This window comes from Lutra lutra, chromosome 18 (genome assembly GCF_902655055.1).
Source record: "Lutra lutra chromosome 18, mLutLut1.2, whole genome shotgun sequence".
Taxonomy (NCBI): Eukaryota; Metazoa; Chordata; class Mammalia; order Carnivora; family Mustelidae; genus Lutra; species Lutra lutra.
Window position 1 is genome coordinate 19873805 of NC_062295.1, and position 27890 is coordinate 19901694.

The 27890-nt window shown below is 48.0% G+C and overlaps 1 protein-coding gene and 1 long non-coding RNA gene across 2 annotated transcripts in view; both read right to left on the minus strand.

Annotated features, from left to right (window-relative positions):
• Positions 1 to 16927: 16927 nt before the first annotated feature.
• Positions 16928 to 27890, minus strand: part of LOC125090307 (uncharacterized) — a 60718-nt gene continuing 49755 nt past the window's right edge. Inside the window, exons 2-8 of the long non-coding RNA XR_007124285.1 lie at positions 21647 to 21758; positions 20598 to 20717; positions 19044 to 19371; positions 18311 to 18497; positions 17939 to 18070; positions 17266 to 17384; positions 16928 to 17051 (exon numbers count right to left, since the gene is read on the minus strand). This is a non-coding gene — a long non-coding RNA (uncharacterized LOC125090307). The remainder of the gene's footprint in view (positions 17052 to 17265; positions 17385 to 17938; positions 18071 to 18310; positions 18498 to 19043; positions 19372 to 20597; positions 20718 to 21646; positions 21759 to 27890) is intronic.
• Positions 22336 to 24852, minus strand: LOC125090283 (thyroid receptor-interacting protein 11-like). The gene is made up of 2 exons (XM_047712849.1): positions 23023 to 24852; positions 22336 to 22862 (listed from the first exon to the last, which is right to left on the minus strand). The coding sequence occupies exon 1, from the start codon at positions 24850 to 24852 to the stop codon at positions 23176 to 23178; it is 1677 nt and encodes a 558-aa protein (XP_047568805.1). The 3' UTR covers positions 22336 to 22862; positions 23023 to 23175.

Sequence of the window (27890 nt, forward strand, 5' to 3'; positions counted from 1 at the left end):
GCTCCTTACAGAAACACTTTGCTGACCACTCTCCCAGAAGACAGTTTAAACACCCTTGAGGGGCGCCTGGGTGGCTCAGTGGGTTAAGCCTCTGCCTTTGGCTCAGGTCATGATCCCAGGGTCCTGGGATCGAGCCCCGCATCGGGCTCCCTGCTCAGCAGGTAGCCTGCTTCCCTTCCTTTCTCTCTGCCTGCCTCTCTGCCTACTTATGATCTCTCTCCCTCTGTCGAATAAATTATAATAATTTATAATAATAAATAATAAATAAATCTTTAAAAATATATAAAAAAAAGAAACACCCTTGCGTTGTTCAACGTGGCAGCCCTGGAGCCAGGACTATGAGTCTAGCGGAGTTCCGAGCAAATCAGTTCTTCCTGACATGCAGGGTTAACTATGAGAACATAGGAGATAGGAATCTCTCTTTCACAACTATTCACGCTGGGCCCAAAGACTCGGGACAAGGATGGTCATGGAAGCACTGTTTCCTACCAGAGAGGTGTAGAAATAATCTGAAAAGCCGTCTGTAAGAGATCTGTCCAAAGAAAGGCACTGCATTTATGCCATCACAGATCACACAGACCCATGTGTACTGAAATCTGTCCCCAGAAATCACACAACCATACATCTCTATAACTGTGTACGTGCCGCAGCCACTGTATCTTCTTACTCTAAAATGCCACTTACTTCAAGATGCACCATGATTTTATGTGCCCCTAAGAAGGAAAGGAATTGGCCACCATACAATGCCTTTAATTGTAAGATGCTTCCCTATTTCAGATTTTTTAATTTGAGGAAAAAAAAAAAAACCCATCTGTATCCTAGAATAGATGAAATATGTTTTATGTAGTCCTGTGGGAATACGTGTATTTATGAAAATGCACAGAAAAAAGTCTTTATGGATACACATGCAAGGATATACAGATGTTCTATCCCCAGGAACGTGAGTGAAATTGAGAGGCAAAGGGGGTGAAACAGAACTTTCCCTTTTTAATCTTTATGCCGCTGAATTGTCGAAAAACTTTACAATGGGTGTGTATTATGTAATTTTGGTTTTTTTTTTTACTTATGTAATTTCAAATAGTATATTTTAAAGGAAAAAACTACTTAGATAATACGTATAGAGTATGTGGCACAAAATTGGAGGAGAAATGATTTTATTCTCTCTCTTCTCTCTTGTCATGCAGCAAGAAATTTGTGCACTTAAGAGAGACAAAATAGGGGCGCCTGGGTGGCTCAGTGGGTTAAGCCGCTGCCTTCGGCTCAGGTCATGATCTCAGAGTACTGGGATGGAGCCCCGCATCGGGCTCTCTGCTCAGCAGGGAGCCTGCTTCCTCCTCTCTCTCTGACTGCCTCTCTGCCTGCTTATGATCTCTGTCTGTCAAACAAATAAAATCTTTAAAAAAAAAAAAAGAGAGACAAAATATTGGGAATGTTTTCTGAACAAAAGGTGTATTATAAATTTAAGATGTCACTGCTAGTTACAAAAGGTTTCTGTTTGCAGATATTTGGTCAATTTTTTAAATTTTATTTATTTTTTAAAAGATTTGATTTATTTATTTGACAGGCAGAGATCACAAGTAGGTAGAGAGGCAGGCAGAGAGAGGTGGAAGAAGCCTCCCTGCTCTCTCCCTGAGCAGAGAGCCCTATGCTGGGCTCAACCGCAGGACCCTGGGATCATGACCTGAGCCGAAGGCAGAGGCTTTTACCTACTGAGCCACCCAGGCGCCCCAATTTTTTAGTCTTCTATTTTCTGTTCTTCCCGAAAGACCGTTCCTCTGTTAATTATAGTTGATAATGAACTCTACAAATACCGCACAATGTGAAGAGGCTTTGGGTTCTTAGCTTTCATGAAAAGCATATCGATGAGAGTTCCTCCATGTGCCTTCCTGCACACAGAAAATCGAGGAAACAAGTGACTTGTTAGCCATAACCACAGGAACTACTTGATTCATACCATTTCCAAGTAAATGTTTGTACACAGTCATTTTTTCCCCCTAATCCTTCCCCATACTGCTAAAGGAGAATGGGGACAGGCCTGTTCAGAATAAGAGATAACCCCCACATCATCTGCAAAGTGGAAATTTAACTGGGAAATTCCCCACACCCCAAACAGGATGGGAACATTTCTACAACTCGCACTGTTGTATTTTCCTCATTTTGGAAGACAAACTGGCAAGTTGTTATGTCATGATGTGAGTAAAAAGACTTTTAAACACGGAAAGGGGACATTTATGTGACAGAATCGGGATAATAGATTTCCAAGTTGTAAGAGACTTTGCAGGTCACTTGGTCCGGCCCACTGGTGTCCTGTACCACAGTCTCCATGGCTGTGGCTCAGCTTTGGCTTGCGCACTGTAGGTACTTCAAAGGACTCTCTGTTCAACCAAACAGTGACAGCACGGTGCGGTAATAACTGTGATAGCGGCGTCAGGGGAATGGGATGGCTACTGGGGTCTGTAGGTCCAGCAATACTTCCGGAAATGGCTGACACTGTTGGTTGCTCTATCAGGTAGAATGGCTTTTAGCCGCATGTAATACAGTACTTTAATAACGGCTAAGTAAGAAAGATAATTAACTGATATGACTACAAACTTCGGAGAGTAGCCGTCACAGAACTACTTTAGTGGCTCAAGGATGTCATTCAGGAGCCAGGTGCTCTTCATCATCCTACTCCGCCCATATCAGCTTATTAGTTTTTCATACTTGGGCTTAGTGTCCCATGGTTGCAAAGTGGCTGCCAAAGCTCTGAGAATCCTGTCCTCTCACGATCAAGTCTAAAGACATGAATCGGAAGGGTAAGCATAGAGGCAGGGAGGGAGAGAGCGCGCTCATTTCATGTCCTTATCCTTTTATCAAGGAGGGCCAAGATGAAGCCCCTTAGAGGACTTCCCCTTCCATACGAATGTCTGGAAACGCAGCGCATGGCTCCCTAGGTGTCGGGGAAACTGGGCAGTGAGTATCTTGCTTGTTTGGCCTTTATAATGCAAGGTGGACGAAGGTGGAGCGCTGAGAAGGACTCTTGGGTTCGCTAATTGTCCGACATAGTCCCCAGCTGTGCCAGGTGCTATCCGTTCCTTTCTGCATTTGTTCAGGAATCTGATTGGCGGGGAGGATGGGTCCTCTCCAGTCCCCAGTGATGACTGGGTTAAGAGATTCAGTTCCTCCCAGTGTTAGGAATGGATAGAGGATGGAGTTCTGGCCAATGAGGTGTGAGAAGGTATCCCGCAGAACTCTGAGTAGCTTCTAAGGGACTGAACCCCTGGCTTAGGAAAAAATCTTGAAGAAGAAGAAGAAGAAGGAGAAGGAGAAGGAGAAGGAGAAGGAGAAGGAGAAGGAGAAGGAGGGGGAGGGGGAGGGGGAGGGGGGGAGGAGGAAGAGGAGGAGGAAGAAGAAGAGGAGGAGGAAGGAGAAGAAGAAGGAAGAAGGAGAAGAAGACGGCTACTGAATTTAACTACATCAAAATGTAAATCATCTTTATGCCTTAAAGTGAAAATTCAAGTAACTGGCAGTAAGTTTTGCAACATACCTAACATAGAAAAGGTTCTTTGGAAAAAATAAAGAACTATAGATTAGAAGACAAGCAAATACCAAATGGATGGACCAAGGCTAGGAACAGTCTATTCCCAGAGGCAGAAGCCGGAAACACTGATGTTTACTTGTAATCACGATGCGATGCCGTTACCGGTCACACTGACGTATCGTGTTGGCCGTGTTACGAGGGAGAATCTTTTCTACGATTAGTGGAATAAATTGATACAACTACATAGAAAAGAATCAAGGAAAATCTAGCAATATTGAAAAGGAGCCTATCTTGCAAATTAAGTTGTTAATCCACCTGGGCAAAGATACTGTTTATTTTTGTAAAGCCTGGAAATAATTTAAATGCCATCTTCAGGGACATGGGATAAGTAAAGTGTGATCTAGTGATATGATGAGACTAGTACATAGCAGTTAAGGGAAGAGCTAGATTATTCCAGTTAAGTGTTTTGTGGAAAAACAAGATTTTTTTAAGGTACGAGTTTAATAATAATAATAATAATAATAATAATATGTAGTGCTAACTTTAAAAAAAGCGGAGGGGGGGGGGGTTCCTGGGAGGCTCAGTCGGTTAAGTGGCTGCTTTAGGCTCAGATTGTGATCCTAGGGTCCTGGGTTCAAGCCCCACATCGAGCTTCTTGCTTGGCCAGAAACCTGCTTCTCCTTCATCCCTCTCCCCCTACTTGTGTTCCCTCTCTCTCTCTCTCTCTCAAATAAGTGAATAAAATCTTAAAAAAAAAAAAAAAGGTAGTACTTACAATGATGCTTGTCTCTAGAGTGGGATGGAGGGAGTGAGTTCAGCCGAAGAAGAGTACAAAGACATCTTCAGCTTTAATTGCCATTTTTTAAGTTGTAAAATGTACAGGAAATTTACTACTTTAAGTGTACAGGCCTTTGGCGTGAAGTGGCATTAAGAAACCATCACTACCATCCATCTGCACAATATTTTTTATGTTCCCCAACTGAAATTCTAGCTATTAAACAGAAACTCCCCACTCTCTTCCAGCAACCCTCTACAGTGACCATTCTACGTTGTATGATTTTGACTTGTCTAGGTTCATCCTGAAAGTGGAATCACGTTATTTGTTCTTCCAAGACTGACTGACTTCACTTCTTTCTATTTATTTTAATTTAATTTAATTTAAAATTTAATTTGATTTAAAATTAAGTTAGCAGGTTTGCACAAACTGTTATTGATGAATATTAAATAAATCAATACCAACAACAATTTTAAGTAAACAAAATCGGAATGTGCTACTAAAAACTATTTCCTTTCTCTCTGATAGTTTCAGTGGCACTTCAGAGTCTCTTAGCAAACAGCAGTTCATATGAGAAAAATTATTTCTCATTCAACAGTGCCACACATGAGGTCAGCGGCACCTGAAAGCTGGAGAACAAATGAAGTTGGGTGGAGTCCATTTACATTCACAATGTCGGGGCACCTGGGTGGCTCAGTGGGTTAAAGTCTATGCTCAGCAGGGAGCCTGTTTCCCCCTGTCTCTGCCTGCCTCTCCGCCTACTTGTGATCTCTCTCTGTCCAATAAATAAATAAGATCTTTAAAAAAAAAAAAGTCACCACAGACTGCCTCCAAGTCTTTGAAACTTCTATATTTACCTATTCATTGAATCAACCACCACTGACACCTCCTACATGACCGACATGGCCCTGAGTGTTTCATTAAGTATCATTTCATCTTTCGATCATCTATGAAGTGGGATTATTATCATCCCCCATTTCTCACATCAGGAACCTGAGATGTACAATGGATAAGGAACGTGGCTCATAAGAGGCAGAGCTACGATCAGCTTGGATCTGGACCCCATGTTTTCGATCACTAAGCTTAGTCACCAAGAACCTATGAAAAGGGCAAGTCTTCACACCAAACGTTCTTTTTCCTGACCCTATAGTGGCCCCCATGTGGCCCCAGCTTCAAGGACATTCAATTCCTTTAATGGTTCACACTCCACCCTGCTCTAACGGAGCACCCTCCCACACCCTGAGACCATTTGTCTTAGCCTTCTGTCCTCAGCATAAGTGTACCGCCTAAGTTACAAACTCTAATGCACACTGTATCTAGGCACTCAACGCAGGACTGCAATTACGTCCTTCATGGGTCATTATTTGCTTCCTGTCTTTTCCAACCAAGTGGTGAGTACCTCAGACGTCCCGTCAATCCTACTCACCGTGTGTTCCCGATCACTGAACACCCACCACCCTCCCGAAAGGAAGGGCCCGCCACAAAGGACACTCACCAATTTCTGCTGAATGAAGGAGCGACCGAACAAGCTGCACTCCAGCCTCCTGCTTTCCGATCTGTGACCCATGTCTGTGATCACTACGCTGCCCCCACCACACCCCCGAGAATGTAGACTCGGGGTCTCCACGCAAGAGCTCTGGAAAGAACTGGCCCTGCGCATCAATAGGACACGGTGCTGGGCCCGCAGTCCCTCCAACACCCGGCCTTGACTGGCCTCATGTCAGGGGCGCAATGGGGATCCTGACAAACCCCAGTGGAATGTAACCTATTCAAGAGGAAGAACCTGAACCCCCCGGCGTGGGTACCCTCCACCCATCTTGCCGGGCCACAGAGCATCACCCTTGCGGGAGTGGGCAGGACCCTTTCCCTGCCCTCCCCCACCCCCACGCCCTTTGCCGTGGGCAAAACTCTGGAACAGGTGTGCCCGAGGCCCGGAGGGTGCTGTGCTCTGGGGGAGGCATTCTTGGCCTTTCCCGGTCACCGCTGCGGACACTCCACCTCCAAGTCCCTTAAACGACAGGCTATATCCTATTGAATTCAGCACCTCCTAGGTGCCACTCTCATCCTCTCAGTGCGTTGCATTCCTCATGCCAGTGGGCAAGGAGCCAAAGAAACAAGGGACGAGTGCAAGTGAGCTTCCCTGATTCTGAGTACATGAGGCACTCGGGGTGCAAACACAGAATGGGGGCAGGGAGAAGTCACCGAGGCATCCCGTGCTGCCCCCGTGGCCCACGTGAACAGAAGACTGGCAGTTCCAGGAACCACGGTCCAACAAGGGCAAGGGCTCAGAGGAACCTCGCAGGGTAGCGGAGGGCGAAGGTGAGCGTAGGAACGAGGAGCTCCGCACCAACTGCAAGGGCAGGGATCATGGTTTTACAAACCCTCCTGCCTTGAGACTTGTCTGGGAATTTAGCTGGCTCCCAGCTGGATGCGGACTCTGTGACTAATCAGACTTGGACGTTTTCTCTCCGGGAAGAAGGAAGGACGTCTTGTTTGCAAAAGCAGAGGTCAACAGGCAGCTCTTGTTGATGCAAGGGCCGGAGCACATGAGACACCGCTTCACCCCACTCCTACCCACCCCTGAGATGCCATGAGAAGCATGTGCCCTCGGACTGCACCTCAACTCACCCCTTCACCTGGACCCCACATGTCTCATCTCCCCAAGGCTTCCCTGTTAGTTAGTGCCAAGCTGTTGGGCGCTGTGGGACTTGAGCTGGTACCCTGGCATGCAAAACTCAGAAGTCCCAGGCAATCAGCACACCGCAGGCGAACCTGTGACCCTTGGAAGCCGAGAGCTGGTGGGGAAAGCATCCCCCACGCCAGCCCTCTAGAGGCACTGGCCTGACATGCAGTTGACAGGGCTTCCTAGGGGACAGTCACACTTCATGGCAGCCAACTTGATAATGCTTTCTCATACAGGCTCTTCCTCCTCCCTGTCCCCCACACGGGTTCTCTGATATTGCACCACCCAATAAGGGACATATTAGCCCTCTGCCCCCAGACTTCTGCTTTTATGAGCAAACCAAAGATATCACGCAGAACAAAAAGTATAGAGGTAGGGAGTTCCAGAGTTCAGGTGGATATATGCCCTTTTGATCTCTCTAATCTTCCACTTTTGATGAAATTTTTCAATTTCGTTTGATGTTCTGGCACTTGGAGTTACTGCCGTCCTTTTAAACCAGGAAAGGATTAAGTGTGAAGACAGAAAGATGTGGGGCTCGATCCCAGGACCCTGGGATCATGACCTGAGCCCAAAGCAGAGGCTTCCACCCACTGCGCCATCCAGGCAACCCCCGTTGCCTTCTTCTTGTGTCTGTTTAAAAAATCCTTAATTGCCTTCAGAAGACAGAAGAGTTCCCTTATAATTGAATATTTTCCGGTGTTTTCACTATTCATTTACTGTTACTTATTTTTAACAATCCTTAACTTAGCACCACCTGCTTCGATTCCACGGGTTATCTTGAAAGATGAAGCTCCTTTAGTAGTCTGGAAAAAGAAAGAACAATTGTATTTTTAGGAATTTCCTAATGCCAAGTTGGCAAACATCACACTACATCACAGTCTAACGTCTGTCATTAGATTCAAAAAGAACTTTATCTACACAGCGGATCCTTTTTAGTTTCAGTATTATAAAACGAAACACACAACAGCTTTTCTTTTCTGTAGGACCGAGATACCATAGCATTCCTGAACTGAGTGAGACAGTAAAGATGCTTACCAAACTGGGTGAAGACGAAGCAGATGAGAGGTTCCTAAGTTGTTGGAGTCCTCATATCTGCTGCCAGCTTTAATGAACAAACCGATACTTGATGCAGGAGCATAGTTTTCCAGAGAAGCCATCACTAAGCCGTTTGGTAATTTGGTAAACTGTATTTAAAATAAAGTGAGATGTAGGGGCGCCTGGGTGGCTCAGTGGGTTGAAGCCTCTGCCTCCGGCTCAGGTCATGATCCCAGAGTCCTGGGATCGAGCCCTGCATTGGGCTCTCCGCTCGGCGGGGAGCCTGCTTCCCTTCCTCTCTCTCTGCCTGCCTCTCTGCCTCTCTGCTTGTGATCTCTGTCTGTCAAATAAATAAATAAATAAATTTTAAAAAATAAAATAAAATAAAGTGAGATGTGATCAATGCTTTTATATTCCCAAAGACAGAAAGGCCGTATATGGGTTCCAGCGAGCAACTCAGTGGGACTGACCTCAAGGTCCTGAGGTTGTGACGGCACTCCTGCAGGGGCGGCCGTGGCTTTCAGTTTGGGAGCAACTTTCAGGGGCTAACACCTCTAAACACAAAAAAGACAGGTGACACACCTTTCTCTCAAGAAAAGTGACTTGTATTCCGGTGTGCCCAAGCAACAGAAGGTGTTGAGTGATAAAATAACTTCACGGGAGTGGGAGGATTTAGCTAACTTATTACTTCCCAGCTGCTCTTCAATCTCTATTTATTTATGATTTCTAGAGCCTGAAGAAATACCTAACCCTACATGTTCTTTTTTTTTTTTTAATTTTTATTTACTTATTTGACAGAGAGAGATCACAAGTAGACAGAGAGGCAGGCAGAGAGAGGAAGGGAAGCAGGCTCCCCGCTGAGCAGAGAGCCCGACTCGAGGCTCGATCCCAGGACCCTGAGATCATGACCCGAGCCGAAGGCAGCTGCTTAACCCACTGAGCCACCCAGGCGCCCTCTACATGTTCATTTTTTTAGAGTGGAAAAAACCACTGTATTTTCTTTTCCCTGTTAACTATCTTCTTAAAGCTTCAGGTGCTTCTTTCTGGCTCCAAAATGCTTAGGAATTTTTGAAAAATTGTAGGACTGCCACATCCATACCCTTTCATAGATTTTAGCATTACGATTTTCCGTATCTGCCCAGAGTCTCCTTTTCGTTTACTTCCCAAGTGAAATGCCTTCATCTCTATAATCATTTTAGTAAACTTAAAAAACACAAAGTATACCAAGGAAAATTCCTCTAAGACCCCAATATTTCACACAGTATCTTCACTCTCTTGGATGCTAGAGTAAGACCACACAACCAAGCGTTTTATTTCTCTGACTAATACAGAGAAATTACAGAGAATACAGAGAAATTACAGAGAATACAGAGAATTACAGACTAATACAGAGAAATACAGGCTGCATATATATCACCCTGAGATTAACAACAGCTTCAGCGACAGCAGATTCGCAGTTCATTACATGCAGCCACTGAAAACGTAAAAGTGTCCTCTTAAATGCTGGAAAATGGACCCAAAATGCCTAACTTTATTGTTTTTGGGTAAACGACACACAATGCTATAGAATTCATTCTAAGGTTCATGAGGTTATTAGAAGAGATGCTATCCCCGAATCAAATGAACGTACTGTAGCTCGAGTTTCTGGAGGCCTCCCATCAGAGGCTGCAGTGCCCCTGCGCTGGGATGTCCTCAAGAGCCGTTTGTAATATATTCAACATCAGTGCCGTACTGAGTTGGTTCCCAGTTTTCACTTGCTATTAGTATTTTTAATTACAATCACTTTGTTTTCCCATCAGTTTCATTTGCTGGGTGTGGTATAGTTAACCCTAGTTGTGATTTTACCTTTTGAGTCTCTAAAAAGTAAAATTTAAGACATGGGAGCTTAGCCGTTCAAATAGGAACCATCTACAGTTCCACTGCCAAGGCTGAGGTGCTTTCACCTCAAGAAGCAGTGAAACTTTATGTACTGCCTAGAAGTTGTCCCGTTCCAATGAGCTGCAAAGATTTATCCTTGTAATTGTCAATTACTGGGTAACTTTAATAACAAAATATGTATAATGAATTTATTTGTTTGTAAAATGAGTGATATGATTAGAAACATTCAGTGCTTTCAAGTTTCCTGCAGTTTGTTTACATTGGTCCTCTCCAACTGTTATCTCTGAGTTCTTCTATCTACTGGGAACTTGGCATGGACGGAAAGGAGGAGACCTGGGGTTCTTTGCAGCTCTAGGCTGCTCTCAACATTGTTCATCACTGGTCTGTCTAGGTGTGCCAGTAAGGGTGATTTAGGCGAAAATTTAAATTACCGCCATTTGCAAAAATCCACAGTATATCTATTTATTTTTTTCTTTTTAAAGATTTCACTTTTATTTATTTGACAGACAGACATCACAAGTAGGCAGAGAGAGAGGAAGGGAAGCGGGCTCCCCGCTGAGGATGCGGGGCTCGATTCCAGGACCCTGAGATCATGGCCTGAGCCAAAGGCAGAGGCTTAACCCACTGAGCCACCCAGGCGCCCCTCAGTAGGGACATTAGGCACAGGGTAACTCCATTCCCTGCACCTCTGTCTAGCAGGTTACTGGTTACCTAGTAACCCAGATACTATTGGCTAGGTAATTTTTTTTTTAAGATTTTATTTATTTGACAGAGATCACAAGTAGGCAGAGAGGCAGGCAGAGAGAGAGGGGGAAGCCAGCTCCCTGCTTAGCAGAGAGGCGGATTCGGGGGCTCCATCCCAGAACCCTGGGATCATGACCTGAGCTGAAGGCAGAGGCTTAACCCACGGAGCCACGCAGGCGCCCCAGGCTAGGTAATTTTTTGTCGTGGGGAGGATAGGCTTAAGCACTGCAAGATATTTAGAAGCATTTCTGTACTCCCGAGGCCAGCTGGCACTCCCTTACAGGTGCTTACAACCAAAAATGTATTCGGATGTTGCCAACTATCCCCTGGGGGCAAAACTGGCCCAGCTGAGATTCTTAAAAGTGTTCCTCACCTCCCCTCTTGATAACCAGCGCTCCACTGTGGTGGCCCACTGACATGTGAGGGGTTTGCCCCAAGTAACAACTATGTATCGCTTGGGCGTGGTTGAGTCGTCTTAAGCAGCTCCGGGGGCCGACCAAGAGGCCCTGCTCCACTTCTCTAACAAGTCACGGAGAAAAACACGTTCTCCTGGCAGGACACCATAATAAGTTCTAGAACTCAAATACATGGGGTTTTTTGGTTTGTTTTTTGTTTTGTTTGATACCGCACACCACCACTGTGTACCTTTTTCCTAATTTTTTGGGAAAAGCCCTGAGTATGGCAGGCGGGCTGTGTAAACCCTGTTCTTTCTTTCCCCTTCTTGGCTCTTCATCCAGACAGATTTTACCCTCTCCCCACTTCTTCAGGTTTCACCACGACCTATCTACAAAAACAGATCTAAAACCCCAGCAAACTTCTCTCCTGGTGACGGAGTTAAATTTTGCGTAAGGGTTGGGATAACGGTGACCCAACTGAACTAACTTAGGAATGGCTGACCTTTCCAAATTTCTGTTTCTAAAAAAAGGTGCTTGAAATGTAATGAATCTCGAATAAAGTAAAAACACCAAACGATTACCTTAGAAACTAATAAAAAGCTACCCAGTTATGTTGCTGGAGAACCATAATTTGGGAAGTATCGCTGGCATCTTCAGCGCCAGTTTTTACACAGTTTCCTTCTGTCTTCACAGGTGCTGCGGGGTCTCTAGAGGAAGCAGTAAGTAGATAGAGGATCAAACTGGTTTGTGCAAAAGAGTGCTGGTTGTTTTTTTTACTTTTATTTTTTTAAAAGATTGTATTTATTTATTTGACAGACAGAGAGATCACAAGCAGGCAGAGAGACAGGCAGAGAGAGGAGGAAGCAGGCTCCCTGCTGAGCAGAGAGCCTGATGCACTGCTCTATCCCAGGACCCTGGGATCACGACCTGAGCCGAAGGCAGAGGCTTTAACCCACTGAGCCACCCAGGTGCCCCGGTCTTTCACTTTCTTGGTTAAATTTGTTCATAGGTATTTTATTCCTTCTAATGTAGTTACGACTGGGATTCTTTTCTTGATATTTCTTACAGTCAGTTTTTTTAGGGAAATAATGTAGAGTGTGTGTATTTTAAGTGTATGGTTTTTTGTTTTTAGTTTTTAGTATAGCTGATGTGCAATGTACATTAGTTTCAGGTGTACATGCATAATTTTAGTTTTGAAAACTGTATGCATTTTTAGAACCACGACCAGCATGGTCAGATGAAAACATTTCCAGTACTCCAGAAAGTTTCCTCATGCTCCTTCCCAGTCCTTTACCCCACCATTACCCTTCTCTCTGCCAACCAGTCTGCTTTCTCTCACTATATAGGACAGAATTTCTAAATAGAATTTCATTTAGATAGAATCATATTGTGTGTACTGTTTTGGCTTCTTTTGGTGAGACAGTGTGTTTAAGTCATGTATGTTTGTTGCATTTATCAGTAGTTCATTCTTTCTTTATTGGTGCATAGCATTCCCTTGTATGGATATACTCAGTCTGTTTATTCATTCGCATGTTGTTGGACATTTAGGTTGTTATCAATTTAGGCCTATTTTGAATAAATCTCTTTTTTTTAATGAAAGATTTTATTTATTTGACAGACAGAGATCACAAGTAGACAGAGTGGCAGGCAGAGAGAGAAGGGGAGGAAGTAGGCTCCCTGCTAAGCAGAGAGCCCGATGTGTGGGGCTGGATCCCAGGACCCTGGAATCATGACCTGAGCCAAAGACAGTGATTCAACCGCTGAGCCACCCAGGCGCCCCTTGAAGCAAATATCTTCATCCTATCATTTGACCCACAGCTACTTCAACATGTGTCTCCAGAACAGGGTTTCCCAACCTTGGCATTCCCCACATCTTGGGCCCCATCGTACTTTGCTGGGGGCCCTGTCCTTAGCTTACTATGAGGCTTAGCAGCACCCCTGGTCTCCACACACCAGATGCGGAGAGTGTCTTCCTCACTCCTGTTTCTGACCACCCAATATGTCCTAGACGTTGCCAAACATCTCCAGGGAACAAAACTGCCCTTGTAGGACACACACATAGATATACCCGTAAAACTATTCTCACTCTTTAAACATTTCAAAATAATTTCTCAATAGCATGACATGTCAAGTCACAGTTCAAATTGATCTGATTACCTCATAAATATTTTGACTCTCTGTATTTGTTAAATCCTGAGTGAGAATAAGACCCATACCTTGCCATTGGTTAACAGGTCTCACAAGCCTCTTTTAATTACAGTCCTCACTTTCTCCCTTCTCTTTCTTTAGCCTTGCAATTTATTTCCCTAAGACAGCAGGTCCTGTAAGGGTGCCTGGGTGGCTCAGTTTGACTAAGTGTCTGACACTTGTTATCAGGTCAGGTCCTGATCTCAGGGTCCTGGGATCCAGCCTCCTGTTGGGCTCCCTGCTCAGCGGGGAGCCTGCTTCTCCCTCTCCCTCTGCTGTTCCCCCTGCTTATGCTCTCTGGCTCGTTCTCTGTTAAGTACATAAAATTTATATACAAAACCAAGCAAAAGAAAAAACAGGCCATAACTTTTTAAAAAAATTTTAAATTTGTTTTATTTCTTAAAGATTTAATTTATTTATTTGACAGACAGAGATCACAAGTAGGCAGAGAAGCAGGCAGAGAGAGAGGAGGAAGCAGGCTCCCTGCTGAGCAGAGAGCCCGATCAGGGCTCGATCCCAGGACCCTGGGATCATGACCTCAGCCGAAGGCAGAGGCTTTAACCTACTTAGCCACCCGGGCACCCCAATCTATCACTTTCTGACAAAAGCTAAGGGTGTAACACATTACACCAAACAAGCAGATCACGATATCCCAGACCCTGAACGGCAGAGCCCTGCTAAATGTCATCGAACGCTAGTTCATGGGTTCTCCCAATCTCGCTGAATGCTTTTTCACATAATGGAAAGCCCAGTGCCAAAAAAGCTGTCATGAAATGCATCTAGATGGTAAATATGCTTGGTCCTTGAACTCTGGGGCCTATCCCAGAGGGCTCTAACTGGTGAGTCTAGAGCTGGACGGAAGCATCTGTCTTCTCTTTAAAAAATCCCCAGGGGGTACCTGGGTGGCTCAGTGGGTTAAGGCCTCTGCGTTAGGCTCAGGTCATGATCTCAGGGTCCTGGGAAGCAGCTCTGCATCGGACTCTCTGCTCCGCAGGGAGCCTGCTTCCCACTCTCTCTGCCTGCCTCTCTGCCTACTTGTGATCTCTCACTGTCAAATGAACAAAATCTTTAACAACAACACCAAAAAAAGACAAAAAAAAGCACAAGTCCTTCATGCTTTGCTGGTTGGCACTGGGTTGGGTACAACTATTTAGTCTCTGCAAGTCCAAACCCAAACTTCCCCTACAATGTCTAGGCTGCAGACACAGGAAGGCCTTGGAAACGGAGACAGAGAAGAGCAGAGAAATTATAACAACTATCCCAGAGCAAACCGGCTGCAGCGCGAGGCAGGCGCCTAGGGTGGGCGGCGACGGCAAACGCCAGCAAGGCTGGGGCCCTGCCTGAGGCCCAGGCCGGGAAGCTGCGGCCACAGAGGGGGCGGTAGCTCGGGAAGCGCTGGCCACGGGGCCTCGCAGGCCTCCCGCGGTCTTCGGGGCCTCACCCCGGGCGATGCCAGCGACTCTGAGCCTGGCAAAGAGCGGTCCGGGCTGCAGGAGGACTGCATGGTGTGCAGGGACGTGCGCAGCGGCGAGCACTACCCCGTCTTCACCTGGGAGGCCGCAAGAGCTGCTTCAAGGGGAGCGTCCACAGCCACCGCAGCCTCACCGGCGGCTCCAACCGGCACTGCCAGATCGACCAGCGTCACCTGTGCCAATACTGCCTCCTGAGAAGGTGCTTCCCCGTGGGCGTAAGGAGGCGGTGCAGCGGGGGTCAGCAAGGGACACAGATGCTTCGGCCTCCCACGGAGCTCCCAAGCGCAGGACCTTGGCTTCTCTCCTCACACTCCGATTTTTTTAAAGACTGTGCAACGTTTGTCTCCTCTGTTTGTTTTTCTAAATGATCACGAAACCAAAGAGAGTGTCAGGCTCCAGCCTCGGCCTCCCCAGATCTGCTGGCCAGAACAGAGGGCCAGGGACCAAGGGGCCCATTCCTGGGACAGCCTGGCGCTCACACCCCAAGCCTGAACTTCTGGGGCCGGTGGGGTTGGTCTCCCTCGGGCGATGGCCCGACGTCTGGACTAGAGGGGCCAGCGGAGTAATGCGCCAGGCAGATTGTCTGGATACGGGATCCACGTTGGACACTATATGATGAATGAATCAAGGCCAATAAAGATGTTTCCTACCTGAAAACAAAAACAAAAAAGAACAAAACACCTATCCCATAGAGAGTCAAGAAAAGCCAAGCTCTAGTTATACTACTTCTCTGTCCTTATTCTGTGTCTCAGTTACTTGATAGTCAATTTACTTTAAGTAAGCAAGTCTGCACAAACGTTTACCAACATATACTAAATAAATAAATTCATCAGGAAATTTTAATTGGGACCTAATTGGGACATGGTACTGAAAAGCATTTTATTTCCCTCTCCATCATTTCAATGGCACTGCAGATTCTCTTGGCACATAACTGTCCATTTGAGCAAAATTATTTCTAATTCAACAGTGTGACCCATGTGGTCAACAGCACTGAAAGCTGGAGAAGAAATGAAGTGGGGTGGAGTCCATTTATGTTCACAAATGTCACCACAGAATGTCTCCACGTCTTCAAAACTTATCTATGTATTTAGTTACTTCTTGAACTAACCACCACTGACACCTACTACATGTCACACATGGCGCTAAGTGTCTTATGAATGTTAAATGTCACTTCATCTTTACAATCATCTATGAAGTGGGATTATCATCATCCCCATTTCTCCCATCAGGAACCTGAGACGTACAATGCTTTAGCAACATGACTCTTAAGAGGCAGAGCTAGGATCTGCTTGGGTCTGGACCCCATGTTTCAGTCACTATGATTACTTTCCAAGACTCTACAAAAAGTCCAAGTCTTCACCCCAAATGTTGGTTTTCCCCACCCTACAGTCCCCACGTGGCCCCAGCTTCATGGACATTCTCTCAACTCCTTCAACAGTACACATCCTTCCCTGCTCTAACTGAACAACTTCCCACATCCGCCTTGATTTCTTAGCCTCCTGGTCTCAGCTTAAACATTACTCAGGAAATTACAAACTCTAATGCACTCTGTACTTCTCAGCACTCAATGCAAAACAGTAATGACGAATTTCACGGGTCTTTATTTCCTTCCTGTCTTTTCCAGCCAAGTGGTGAGTACCTCACACCCTGTCAGTCCTATTTATCACGTGTTCCAATCACTGATACCCACGACCCACCCAAAAGGAAGGCCATTCCCCCTACACACATACACACACACACACACACACACACACACACACACACACTGATCCCTGACTGGCCTGATCTCAGGTGTACGGTGGGGATCCTGACAACCCCTAGTGGAATGTAAGCTACTCAAGAGGGAGAACAGAACTTCTCCCTCATCAACACTACACTTACTGGCTTCAGTCGGTCTTCTAGCAGGACTTGAGCCCCAACAAGGCTGCAACCTCATCTGCCTGCTTCGGCCACATTTCCACTCTCGCTGTCTCCAGGCCCCGCACATAATCAGCAGCTCCATAAATGAAGCCCCGTTCTGGGCTCTTCACAGCTGCCAAACGAGGGGCGCACAAGCTGACGGCTACCTTTTGGCAAACCAGTGTATTCCTGAGACACAGGCCCACCTCCCAGCGAGGCCCCAGCCCCCGGGGACACAGGGCCCCGACACCATGCCCTACAGGTACCTCCGGGCAGAGAAGCATCTTCCCCAGGGCCGCTCACTCCTTCGTCCTCGGCGTCGACCCTGGGAGGAAGTACAGGAGGTGAAAAGGGGCGTCCTCAGACCAGTGGCCATGGCTCCGGAGGTTCTGAGGTGCTACGCCCACCGGGACAAGGTTGTGGGATCCTGAGGCGCCAGACAAGAAGCAAGCCTCACAGAAGGCTGCAAAACGGGAGGTGCTTCTGCTCAGACTCAACTGAAGTGTCTCAGTGACCCGCCCGGCAGCCGAACTAACAACCTTCCCGCTCACTGGCGCCTGTGCCCACCCACAGACTGGACAGTTCCCCGCTCCCTCGGCCTTCGCAAAGCATCACGGGATAGCTCTTTGGGCCCCGCCCACACAACCCTGGGCACACACTCTCTCTCCCATTCCCACCTGGTAGGCCCTCGGTCACACCACCGTCCTCCTTCTCTGCTGTTGCTGTGTTCTGAGTTTGGCCTCTCTGAGTTCATCACAAGCTTGAGATGGCTGTAGTCGGTACAAAACCGAGCTATCTGGAATGGAATTACCTTAGCACCCTTTTCAGATCTCAGATGGGCATATTTGTGGGGACTATTTCTGGGCTCTTTGTTCTGTACTGTTCTATGTGACTGTCCTTCTGCAAATACCACACAGGCTTCCTTAGTATAACTACTACGAAGATCTGAAACTCTACAGACTGTGTTCCCAAATTAGTATTTTCAAAATCGTTTTTGAAACTACTCTAATTCCTTTGTCCTTCCACATACATTTTAGAATATTTTTGTCTATCTCTACGAAAACAAAAGAAGCTGACAGGATTTTGTTAGAAATGACATTAAATCTATCAGTCTGGGGAGAATTGACATCATGACGATGCTTAGTCTTCCAAATCACGAACATGGTGTATCTATCCATTTATTTATATCTTTGACTTCCTACAGCAGTGCTGAGTAGCTTTCAGCATGTGATGTCTGGACTGGCACTGTCAGATTTATCCCGAAGTAGTTTCTTTGTACGAGCAATTGTGAATGTGTGTTTGACTGCGGAGCCCCCGCATTCATTGCTAGCATAGAGCAATACAACTTACTTTTACGTGTTTATCCTGTACACAGTTTCACTGTGAAATTCCACTATTAGTTCTAAGATGAATTGCTTTGTCGTACCCTCTTGTGGCATAAGGCCTGAAATTAAGATTCCGTATTAAGGGCTGTCTTGACACCTGGAAGATCAAGGAGGGACTCAAATGGTATCATGTTCGTTCTCCTCTCCCTCTTCCGTCACAGGGGAGCTCTCTTAACCAAACACCCTTCTCATCATAGGGACTAGCCATAGTGACTATTGGTTTCTGGGGAGCAGTGTTCAGTTCCCTAGAAACCCACTCAATTCTTCAAGGAAGCCACTCATACCCTCCATAGAGAACCAGGATTTCCCACAGCCTCTTGTTTCAAGCAAGACCTACCTTCCAAGGCCCTGCTGGTTCTCTCTGTTCTCAAGCGCGATCTCTGTGCAGTCCTACACGGTGTGTGGTATGCTCCTCCCCTGAAGTGTGAGTATATGTGACTAGTAAACTGTTGTCAGTCACACGTGTCGGGTGTCAGGGCATCCCCACAAGTCTGGAGCAGGTCTCTCTCTCTCTCATCGGGGACCTGAGGAGAAAGAAGGTGATTAAAACAAGTGGCATCACAAACACGGTGACCCTATGTTAAATGAGGACATGGGGGTCACCTTGACCTGCTCCTTCAATAACTAACTGGCTTCAGAGGTGACAGTCAGGATCTGGGAGGGAACTGGCCATCGCTGGCCAGCTTGTGTGTTGGCTCGTGTTCTGTTATCTCACATGGAGGTTGCCATCCATTTCCAAACTAATGTCCCATCCTTGCCAACAAGGTGAGAATGAATGAGAATGGACTGTATCTTGGGGGAAGGTGTCACCTATGTGACCTGCATGTGGCCTGCATCGGTCTCCAAGGCTCCCCGCTGAGGCTGGCAACCGAAGGACATGCTGACTGGTGTGCCTGAGTTCCAGGGACTGGGTGTTGGGCCTGTGCTTGATGCTGATGTCCAGATCCTATGGGGGAAAGCACACCCCAAGCACAGCCCTGGGGGTGACCCTCTGTGTTGTGCGTGCAAAGGACGGAGGCCCCGACCCCAGGGAAATGGAAGAATGGCACACTGAGGGGATCAATTCCCACCTTGACTTACGCCAGGAGACTTGAAACCATACAACCATCGCCACGACAGAAGCTCCAAGGCTGATGATGCTGATTTGAGACTCTCTGGAAGAAAACATAGACAACGAGCAGCAGGGCAAAAGGACACTCCCCCACCCCACAGGTACCAAGCAAAGGAGGAGTGGAAGAGAGAAAAATGAATACAGGAGGTAGGGACTCCCTCCCCCCAATGACTAATTCAACAACGGTTCAAAATTTGACCCAACTGTAAATCCAACATTTACAAGGGCACCTGGGTGGCTCATATGGTTAGTCATCTGACTTCAGTCCAGGTCTTGATCCCAGGATCCTGAAATAGAGCCCCATGTCAAGCTCCCTGCTGGGCAAGGAGTCAGTCTGTTTCTCCCTCTACTTCTCCCTGCTGCTCGCCCTGGGTCCTGCTCTGTCACACTTGCTTGATCGCTCGCTCTCTCTCAAATGAATACATAAAATCTCTAAAAAATAAAAAATAAAAAGGAAATCAAAAATTTTCTAAAATAATTTAATTGGCAAAATTAAAAGGAGGCCGATTGCCTTCTGTGCCTCTACAACATTGGTTCTAAGATGCACCGGCAGACTAACCTTCGTGGACTTAATTCAAGTTCTGTGTATAGCAAGTATAATACCATAGATTCTACCCTCTGTATTTAATGCTTTGACATCTCAGGCCTTGCTGACTTTGGAGGGACTGTCCCTGGCAGGCTTACTTAATTCCTAGAGATGCTCAGCAGCTTGCCTACCGGCAAAGCTTGCACATGTAAAGCAACCAATTTGGAGCCTTTAACCCCAACCACCTCTTGTAAGAAACTCTTACTCTGGGCCACTATCCCCTGCCCTGATCACCCCAGGGGCAGGGACAGACGACTCCAGACAGACACCACCGTGTCCCGGAACCCACTGACATGACACAAACTCGGCAGTCTTAAAGGTGCTTCCCCGGATTCACCTGCCCCTTGCCATGGAAACCACAATAAAGGGTCTTGGCCGAATTGTCTGTCCCTTCACTCCCTCAGCTCCTGACCGACCCTGGTGCTTCCCTGGGTGGCCCTCCATGGCTCTCAGGACCTCCTTTCTCGGGATCAGGGAGTCCATAAACGCTTCTTGCGTTGTGAGAGTTACTTGTATATCTGCCTGTCTTACCCTACCTGATCAAATAAATCCCTGTACCCTTAAAACACCGGAGACACCTGGGGGGCTCAGTGGGTTGAGCTTTTGGCTCAGGTCAGGATCTCAGGGTCATAGGATCGGGTCCCATGTCGGGCTATGTGCTCAGGGTGGAGTCCGCTTGGGATTTTCTCTCCCTCTGCCCTTCCGGCCCCGCCACCACCCCCTGCCCCCGCTGCTTTGCTAGCTTTTTCCCTTGCTTTCTCTTTCCAATAAAGAAAGAAAGTCATTAAAAAAACCATGAGGGAACCCCACAAATTAAAGATGGCAAATATTTTGCCATGATAGATTTGGCCAATATGTTCTGTTCAGTGCCTATTTCAACAGCCTCTCAGTCACATGTGCCTTGACCTTGAAGGAGACATGACTTACCTTGTTATGCACAGGGCACCCAAACCGCTCTGCTATCACAGGCAAACTTTGTGGGCAGGATCTTACTGCATTCATCTTTCTCCAGGAACATAGATGGGACATCACATTCAGGAGATCCTACTGTGAGGATATTTGACAAACTTGTTAAGGGCCTACAAGGGTGGCTCTGTCAGTGAAGTGTCTTCCTTGGGCTCAGATCCTGATCTCAGGGTCCTGGCAACAAAGCCTTGTGTCAAGGCTCCCTGATCAGCCAGGAAGCCTGCTTCTCCCTCTCCCTCTGCCCCTGCCAGTCCCTTGTACTCTCTCTCTCTATCTCTCTCTCGTGTTCTATCAAGTCACTAAATAAAATCCTTAAAAAGAAAAAAAGGACACAGAAGTCCAACATCTTTCAGTACTTTCTGGGTTCTAGAGGCAACATATTCCTTGTTTATAAATTTTACGGAAGCCCATTTCAGCCGTTACTTGTCAAGGAGCCCACGCTGAGGGGGCAGGGTCTCCCCTGAACAAAAGCATCTAGGATCTGTGCAAGTAAAAATGACCTGTTGGGGGTGACTGGGTGGCTCAGTTGGTGAAGCGTCTGCCTTTGTCTCAGGGCCTGATCTCGGGATGCTGAGATGGAGCCTGGCAGGGGGTTCCCTGCTCGGTGGGGAGCCTGCTTCTCCCTCTCCCTTTCACCCCCTTTTCCAGCCAGAGCTCTCTCTTAACTACCTAAAGAAAAGCTTGAGAAAAAACCCACCTGTTCGTGCCCAGGTCAAAAGGCTTTAGCCGCCTCCTCTCCCCTTCCTGGAGTCCCTGGACCACCCATGCTATCTGTCAGTTGTCCATGGGCTCCCAATGCAAGAAACAGCCCTACTTGGCCCTGGTTAGAGACCATGAGAGCAGCAATTGCCGGCCATGCACTGGGCTCTCCTGGAAACAGTCTCTCACAGACTCTGAGACTTCCTGTCTAGCTGTCTATTATTCTCTGGGTCATGGGACCCCCCCACCAGCTTAATATAGTTACCAAGGCATTCCTGCTACGGGCTGAAGCCAAAGTCTGCATATCCTACCTGCAGGTGGAGGTGGGGGTTCTGTCCACAGTGCACTGCCAGATTCCATGGTGCTGGAGGACGTCAGCTCTTCCTTCTACCCCTTGGCCACCAGCGATTCCCTTGGGATCAACTGTGTGAATATCATTGGAAGTTATCACATTTTGGGTTTGATGACCACATCTCCCTCCTGGTCACATGACAGCTTCACATCCTAGAGTAGCACCTGTCCTATGCCTTAAGAGTCTCAGCAGGAAATGGATGTCCATATATCAGAGTCCATTGTGATGGAAAGGCTGAGAAGATGATTCAATAGGAAGTGTTGTCTTGGCATCCGGCAACTTTGGAGGGCCTCATATGGCCTCACTCCATGTTCCCATCCCACTCTGCTCCCACAGATCAGATCCCCTGGCCAAAAAGCCCTCCTTAGCACAGGGACCAGGCACAGTTTCTTCCCAAGTAAGCTCCAGTTCCCTGACAGCCTGTGCAATGATGTAGCAAATGAAGATTTGAAGGGGCTTTTGAAGAAATGAACAAGGGAGTTGACCATGGACATTCCAGGTAAAAACTGCTTAAAGGATGATCCAGAGGGGCTACTTATATAATTTAGGGTAGAACCATAAGCTGCTGCGTTTTCAATTACAGAGTAAGATGGGATTCATTCCCATTTCAAATGGTCTCTAAGGCCGAGTGATTGCGGGGGGGGGGGGGGTGGACAGCAAGTCAGAGAATAGTATACTCCTAAACAGGCCAACATACATAAGGCCCGAGAGAAATCAGGTTACCCATAGCGTGCTTTGGCAGACAACAGAAAAGGAAATGATTTCTAAAAACTAGAAAATAAAAAATAAACGAAGAGAAATGAGACTTAACTGGAAAAGTGAATTGACATTTTTTTTTTTTTTACCTTATATTCATCTTGTACTTTCCTGCTATTCACCTCGTTTCCCATACAAGGATTGCGTGCTCGTATATCTGATACATCTGGAACACTGAAACAAGTGGATGTGTTCTCTACATAAGTTATACATAGACACCTGGCCCTTGTGAAAACCTTAAAGCATTACAAACATTGTTGGAAGAATCCTTTGACCACAGCCTCCAAAGCCCAGCAGTGTCAACGCTCCTACAAAAGTCACCACTGCTGTGGCATCTGGGTGGCTCAGTCTGTTAACTGTCTGTCTTTGGCTCCTGTCGTGATCCCGGGATCCTAGGATCAGGTCACAGGTCAGGATCCCTGCTCCGTGGGGAGCCTGCTTCTCTCTCTCCCTCTGATGCTCCCCCTGTATGTGTGCCCTCAATTTCTGTCAAAAAAGTAAATAAGATCTTAAAAAAAAAAAAAAAAGAAGTCACCAGTGTTTTCACTTTGGCGAATACTTCTGCAGTCATTAAGAGACCCCTTTTTGTTAAGTCATAAAAGAATATGTTTCTTAAGCTGAAAGCAAAACCGCGAACATTTGACATTTTGAAAAAGCACGTTAGGAGATAAGGTAGACACACAGAGTGACTTGGGATCTTCAAAGCCTGGTGTCACTCTGGCTCACAATCATCTATTTCTCTGAGAGGTGTTTGGCCGCCTTTCCACCCTTCTTGGCAGGTGACAGTATTTGCGGCGTGTACGTGGGTAAAGCATCAGTGACAGCATTTAGAAGAAGGTGCTGCGATCCATCCATTTCCGGTCCAGGTGGGTTAATAAGAGACACAGCTGTGGTGCGGGGCTTGACATCGTTTTTTCGGGGTGTGGATCCCAGGGTAGCGTTCAGTCGTGGTGGGCCTTGTTTCTTAGGCAGCTTTCCCCTTCCTCCTGAATCTGGGGGCATCACGTCATGAGCAGAGGGTTTGGGCGGTGGAAAAGTTGAATGAGATTCCGCTTTTAGAAACTGGACAAAAAGTTCTGAAAAGGAATGATTGGCCACAGCTTGGTGATTTGGTTTCGCAGGTGAGTTGGGGGCGCTTCTGGACTCGGGCCCCCCAGTCGCCCCGCTGGGCACACCCGCGGGCTCTTGACCGCGCAGCTGCCGCAGCTGGTCCTCTCGGATCCCCAGCGCGCTTGCCATCAGCCTCAACGCTTCCCGCCGTTCCGCATCAGCTGCCTGCAAAGATCCCACGAAGAGTCCCCTTAGGAGGGTTTTGTCCACCATTCCTTCGGCCTGACTTACTAAGGTCAAGAGTTTCTTCTGTGTGTCCTCCAGGATTTCCCGCTGCACCTCATTCTGTTTCTTGAACTCTTGGAGTTGGTCCTCCTTCACCTCCAAGTCAGCATTTGTTTGATGCAATAATCCCTGTAATGACTTCAGTTTCCCTTCTAGGGCTCTTGCCACCTCCTGGCCGCTGCTTTCCACTCTCGTGGACAGTTTTTGATTTTCCTCTTGCATCCTCTGGAGGTCTGCATCCTTGGCAGCAAGTCGATGGGTCATTTCGTGATAGTCCCTTCTCAGATTGCTATTCTCCCTCGTCTTCTCATTTAGGACGGCCAAGATCTGTTCGCTTTTCAAAGCACACTCTTGCAATTGCCGTTGAAGGTGTTCCACGTGCCTGTTCTGGCTGTCAGAAGCCTCGGAGATTCTGCTGGAAAGATGCTGAATCTCCATATCCTTTTGCTGGATAATCCGAGTGAGCTTCCCGATCTCCTCTTTGGACAGCCGATCCACCTGCTCGGTCAGTCGGATGTTCTGTTCAGCGAGAAGCTTCATCTCCAGTTCCTGTTCTTTGATTCCTTGGACTAATCTTTGAATTTCGGCTTTAGGTGGATCACGCTCTTCACTTCCGTTCTCTCTGGGGAGAGGCTGGCTTGCTCCCACTTCCTCTTCCTCACAGGGTTCTCTCGGGATTTGTGGGCTTTTGTGGGGCCACTGGGCTCTCAGCTCTTCCAGCGTGACGTGCAGATTCCGAATCATCTCGTCTTTCGCTGCAAGGAGCTGAGCGTGTTCAGCGTTCATCTCCTCCTGCCGGAGTTGAAGACGGTCCACTTTCTCCTTCTGCTCCCGTAAAGACTGCAGCAGTGCTCTCTTCCCCTGCTGCTGGTTGTGAATGATCTTCTGTTGTTCCTTTATTTCCTCCTCGAGATCATCTTTTACCCTGTTGAGCTGAAAGACTTCACACTCTAGATCTTCAATCTCCTCTAGGATTTTAGGGTCACCCAGAGGGACAGCGCGACTCTGTTGTGCTAGGCGCTCCAGGTCTTCGTCCACATGAGGATGTTGGTCTGTCATGGATGGGAGACGCATGTCTTTGTCCTCCACGGATGGGGGTGAAACGTCATGGCTTCTTAAGGTTTCGGTCGACTGACCGAATTCCTCCTGAAGCTCTGGCCTTTCTCTCATTTCTCTATGTACTCGTCCTGCTCTCGGACACATTCTGTCAGTTGCTTCTGCTCCTCCAAAGCAAAGGACAGCAGTTCCTTCGTTTCCTGATGGTCCGCGTCCATCTGCTCGATCCTCTTTCGGAGGTGTAGTATCTCCAGGTCTTTATCTTGACAGAGTTGAATGAAATGACCATTATCTACCGGTGACCATTCTCGGAGACTTTGCTCAGACTTCTCTTCAAACACCTGCTTTTCGGCCCGACACAACTTGGCCACCAACCGTCCTTTCTCTATTTCTAAAGCCCTCAAAGCAATGTTGTTCTTCAGAGAATCTTCGTTGTTGCGCAGAACAGATTCCTCCAGCTGGTGTCTTGCATCCTGGAGCTCGCCAACCAACTTCTGCTTTTCTGCTCGGAGATCCGAAGCAACGTTGTTCAAACTGTCGTTCAGCCGCTGCATTTGTGTAAGTTGTTCCTTCAACCTTCTGAGCTCCGTTTCCCTTTCCTCAAGAAGGTCATGGTTCACGTTCCTGGCAGCGTCCTGGTGTTGCAGGTCTTCCACCTGCCGTTGATAGTCCATTAGTTGTGTGCGGTGCCGGTCGGTGAGGGCTGCTAGCTTCTGCCGGTGGGTGTTTTTCAACACCGCCACTTCCAGCTGATGTTTGTCCATCTCCCGCATCCGCTTCTGCTCTAGGTCCCTGATGTGGCTCTTCAGTTTGCACACTGTTTCTGGGTCAATGGTATTTGGTCCCTGGGTGGAAAACGGGCACCACATCTTCCAATGAGTCACTTCAGCCTCCAGTGTTTCCATCTCACGGAGGCGTCTATTGATCTGTGTCTGGGATGAGATGACATCAGCCAAATCCATGGCATCCCCAGGGAAAGTCCCTTTCCCCAGCACATGTCTGTCAATATCAGAGATGTCTCTGGTCAAAGAGGTCTGCCTGCTGTCCACGGCCCCTAGGGAATGGCCTAGGCCACAGCAAAGACCACCAGCCCAGGAGAACATCTGGCGGTCATACAACTGCCCTGGTCCGCGGTGAGAAAGCGTCCAGTCCAGTCGGACTACCCCGCCAAGTGTCACAGAACCCCTGCCTGCGCGAGGCTAAGAATCCAAAGCCAACTGCCCTTTCCAGGCAGTGCCTGCGCGCCCCTCCCTTCCCCCCACCTCGCGCGCGCTCCCGCGCTCCCGCGCTCCCATGCTCCCGCACGCCACTGCTGCTCAGGTAGTTCCAAGCAGCCAAGGTCCTCTGGCCACTGGTGTCGTTCCTAGCCACTCATTCCTGCAACTTCCCACGCCAGGCCTGGGCGCTTGCCCTCCTTCCCATGCTTTGCTGGCTGTCCTGGGGGGGGTGGGTCCCTATTGCAAACTCCTGCCTGACTGCCCCCAGGTGCCTGCCGCCAGAAAATGCACCTAGCCCTCCACTTCCCCCTACGTGGGATCGCGGTACACAAAGTCCGGCTGCATGCGCTTACCATGCAATAGTATCTTTTTCATTGAGGTGAAAAGTATAGTCACCCACATCCATCCAGCTAGGAGAGAGGATCCTCCATGCATTTCACAGATCTTTCCACCAGTGCAGAGAACGGACCTCACGGAGACTTTGGGTATTTCCAGCCTCCAGAGACTCCAGACTGTCCTGGCCCTCCTTGCCCCGTCAGCCCTGCGGGGACAGCTCCGCCCGCACCTTGGTTTGGCGGATCACTGGCCGCCGCCTGCGCCGCGCCTCTGTCGCCTCCCGATGCCGTGCGCCTAGACCAGGCAGGCGGTAGCGCAGGACGGTGGAGGTGCCTGGTCCGCGGGTCCTCCGCTCTGCACAGAGTGGCCCAGGTGTGGCGTGGCAGAGGCCCGAGTCCACCCCGCGGGGCGCGGCCTGGCGCTAGTCCACCCGTTAGAGTTAGGAACCGCTGCCGTCGCCATGGTGAAGCAGCAGCTGGCCAACCAGACCCCCGCAGGGGAATGCGCCCATTCCCCCCGCTGCGATTGCGCTGGGTCTGGTCCGGGCTGGGAACAGGAGGGCTCGCTGTTCTCTTGGTGGCGTGCTCCGGTCCCCTGCCGCCACCACGCGCCAGGCACAGGGGGTCCCGACCCAGGACTGGGCCAAGCCACACACTGGAGCCCAGCTCTGGGGCGCCGCCAGAGTCCCAGAGGAGCCGGTTGGTGGGTCGGCCCTCGGAGACGCCCCCTGCGCGGATCCCCGCCCCCCTCTGTCCTGGCCCCGCCCCGCATCGCCCTGGGGGACTGCACCTGAGCCTTCCCCTTCCCCTGTATAGATAATTTACATATAATATAAATATTGTATATATTTATGCTGGCATTTCTGTCTGCATTCAAAACTTGTTCAGGGGGTGCCTGGGTGGCTCAGTGGATTAAGGCCTCTGCCTTCTGCTCAAGTCGTGATCCCAGGGTCGTGGGATCAAGCCCAGCATCGGGCCCTCTGCTCTGCCGGGAGCCTGCTTCCTCCTCTCTCTCTGCCTGCCTCTCTGCCTACTTGTGATCTCTGTCAAATAAATAAATAAAATCTTAAAAAAAAAATACAAAAGGGCGCCTGGGTGGCTCAGTGGGTTAAGCCGCTGCCTTCGGCTCAGGTCATGATCCCAGAGTCCTGGGATCGAGTCCCCGCATCGGGCTCGCTGCTCAGCGGGAAGCCTGCTTCCCTTCCTCTCTCTCTGCCTGCCTCTCTGCCTACTTGTGATCTCTCTCTGTCAAATAAATAAATAAAATCTTAAAAAAAAATACAAAAAACAAACCTATTCAGGCAGATATCCCTTTTCCTCAATGATGTTTTTAATGCATCTGAAACTTGTTTGCTGTCTCTTGGTCAACAGAAGCTGCTTCTCCTATTGTCTTGACATTTTTTAAAGCAAATCACTTTCTAAAATTATCAAACCATCCTTTGCTGGTATTAAATTCTCCAACGTCAGAGCCTTTACCTTCCTTTTGCTTAAGGATGTCATGACT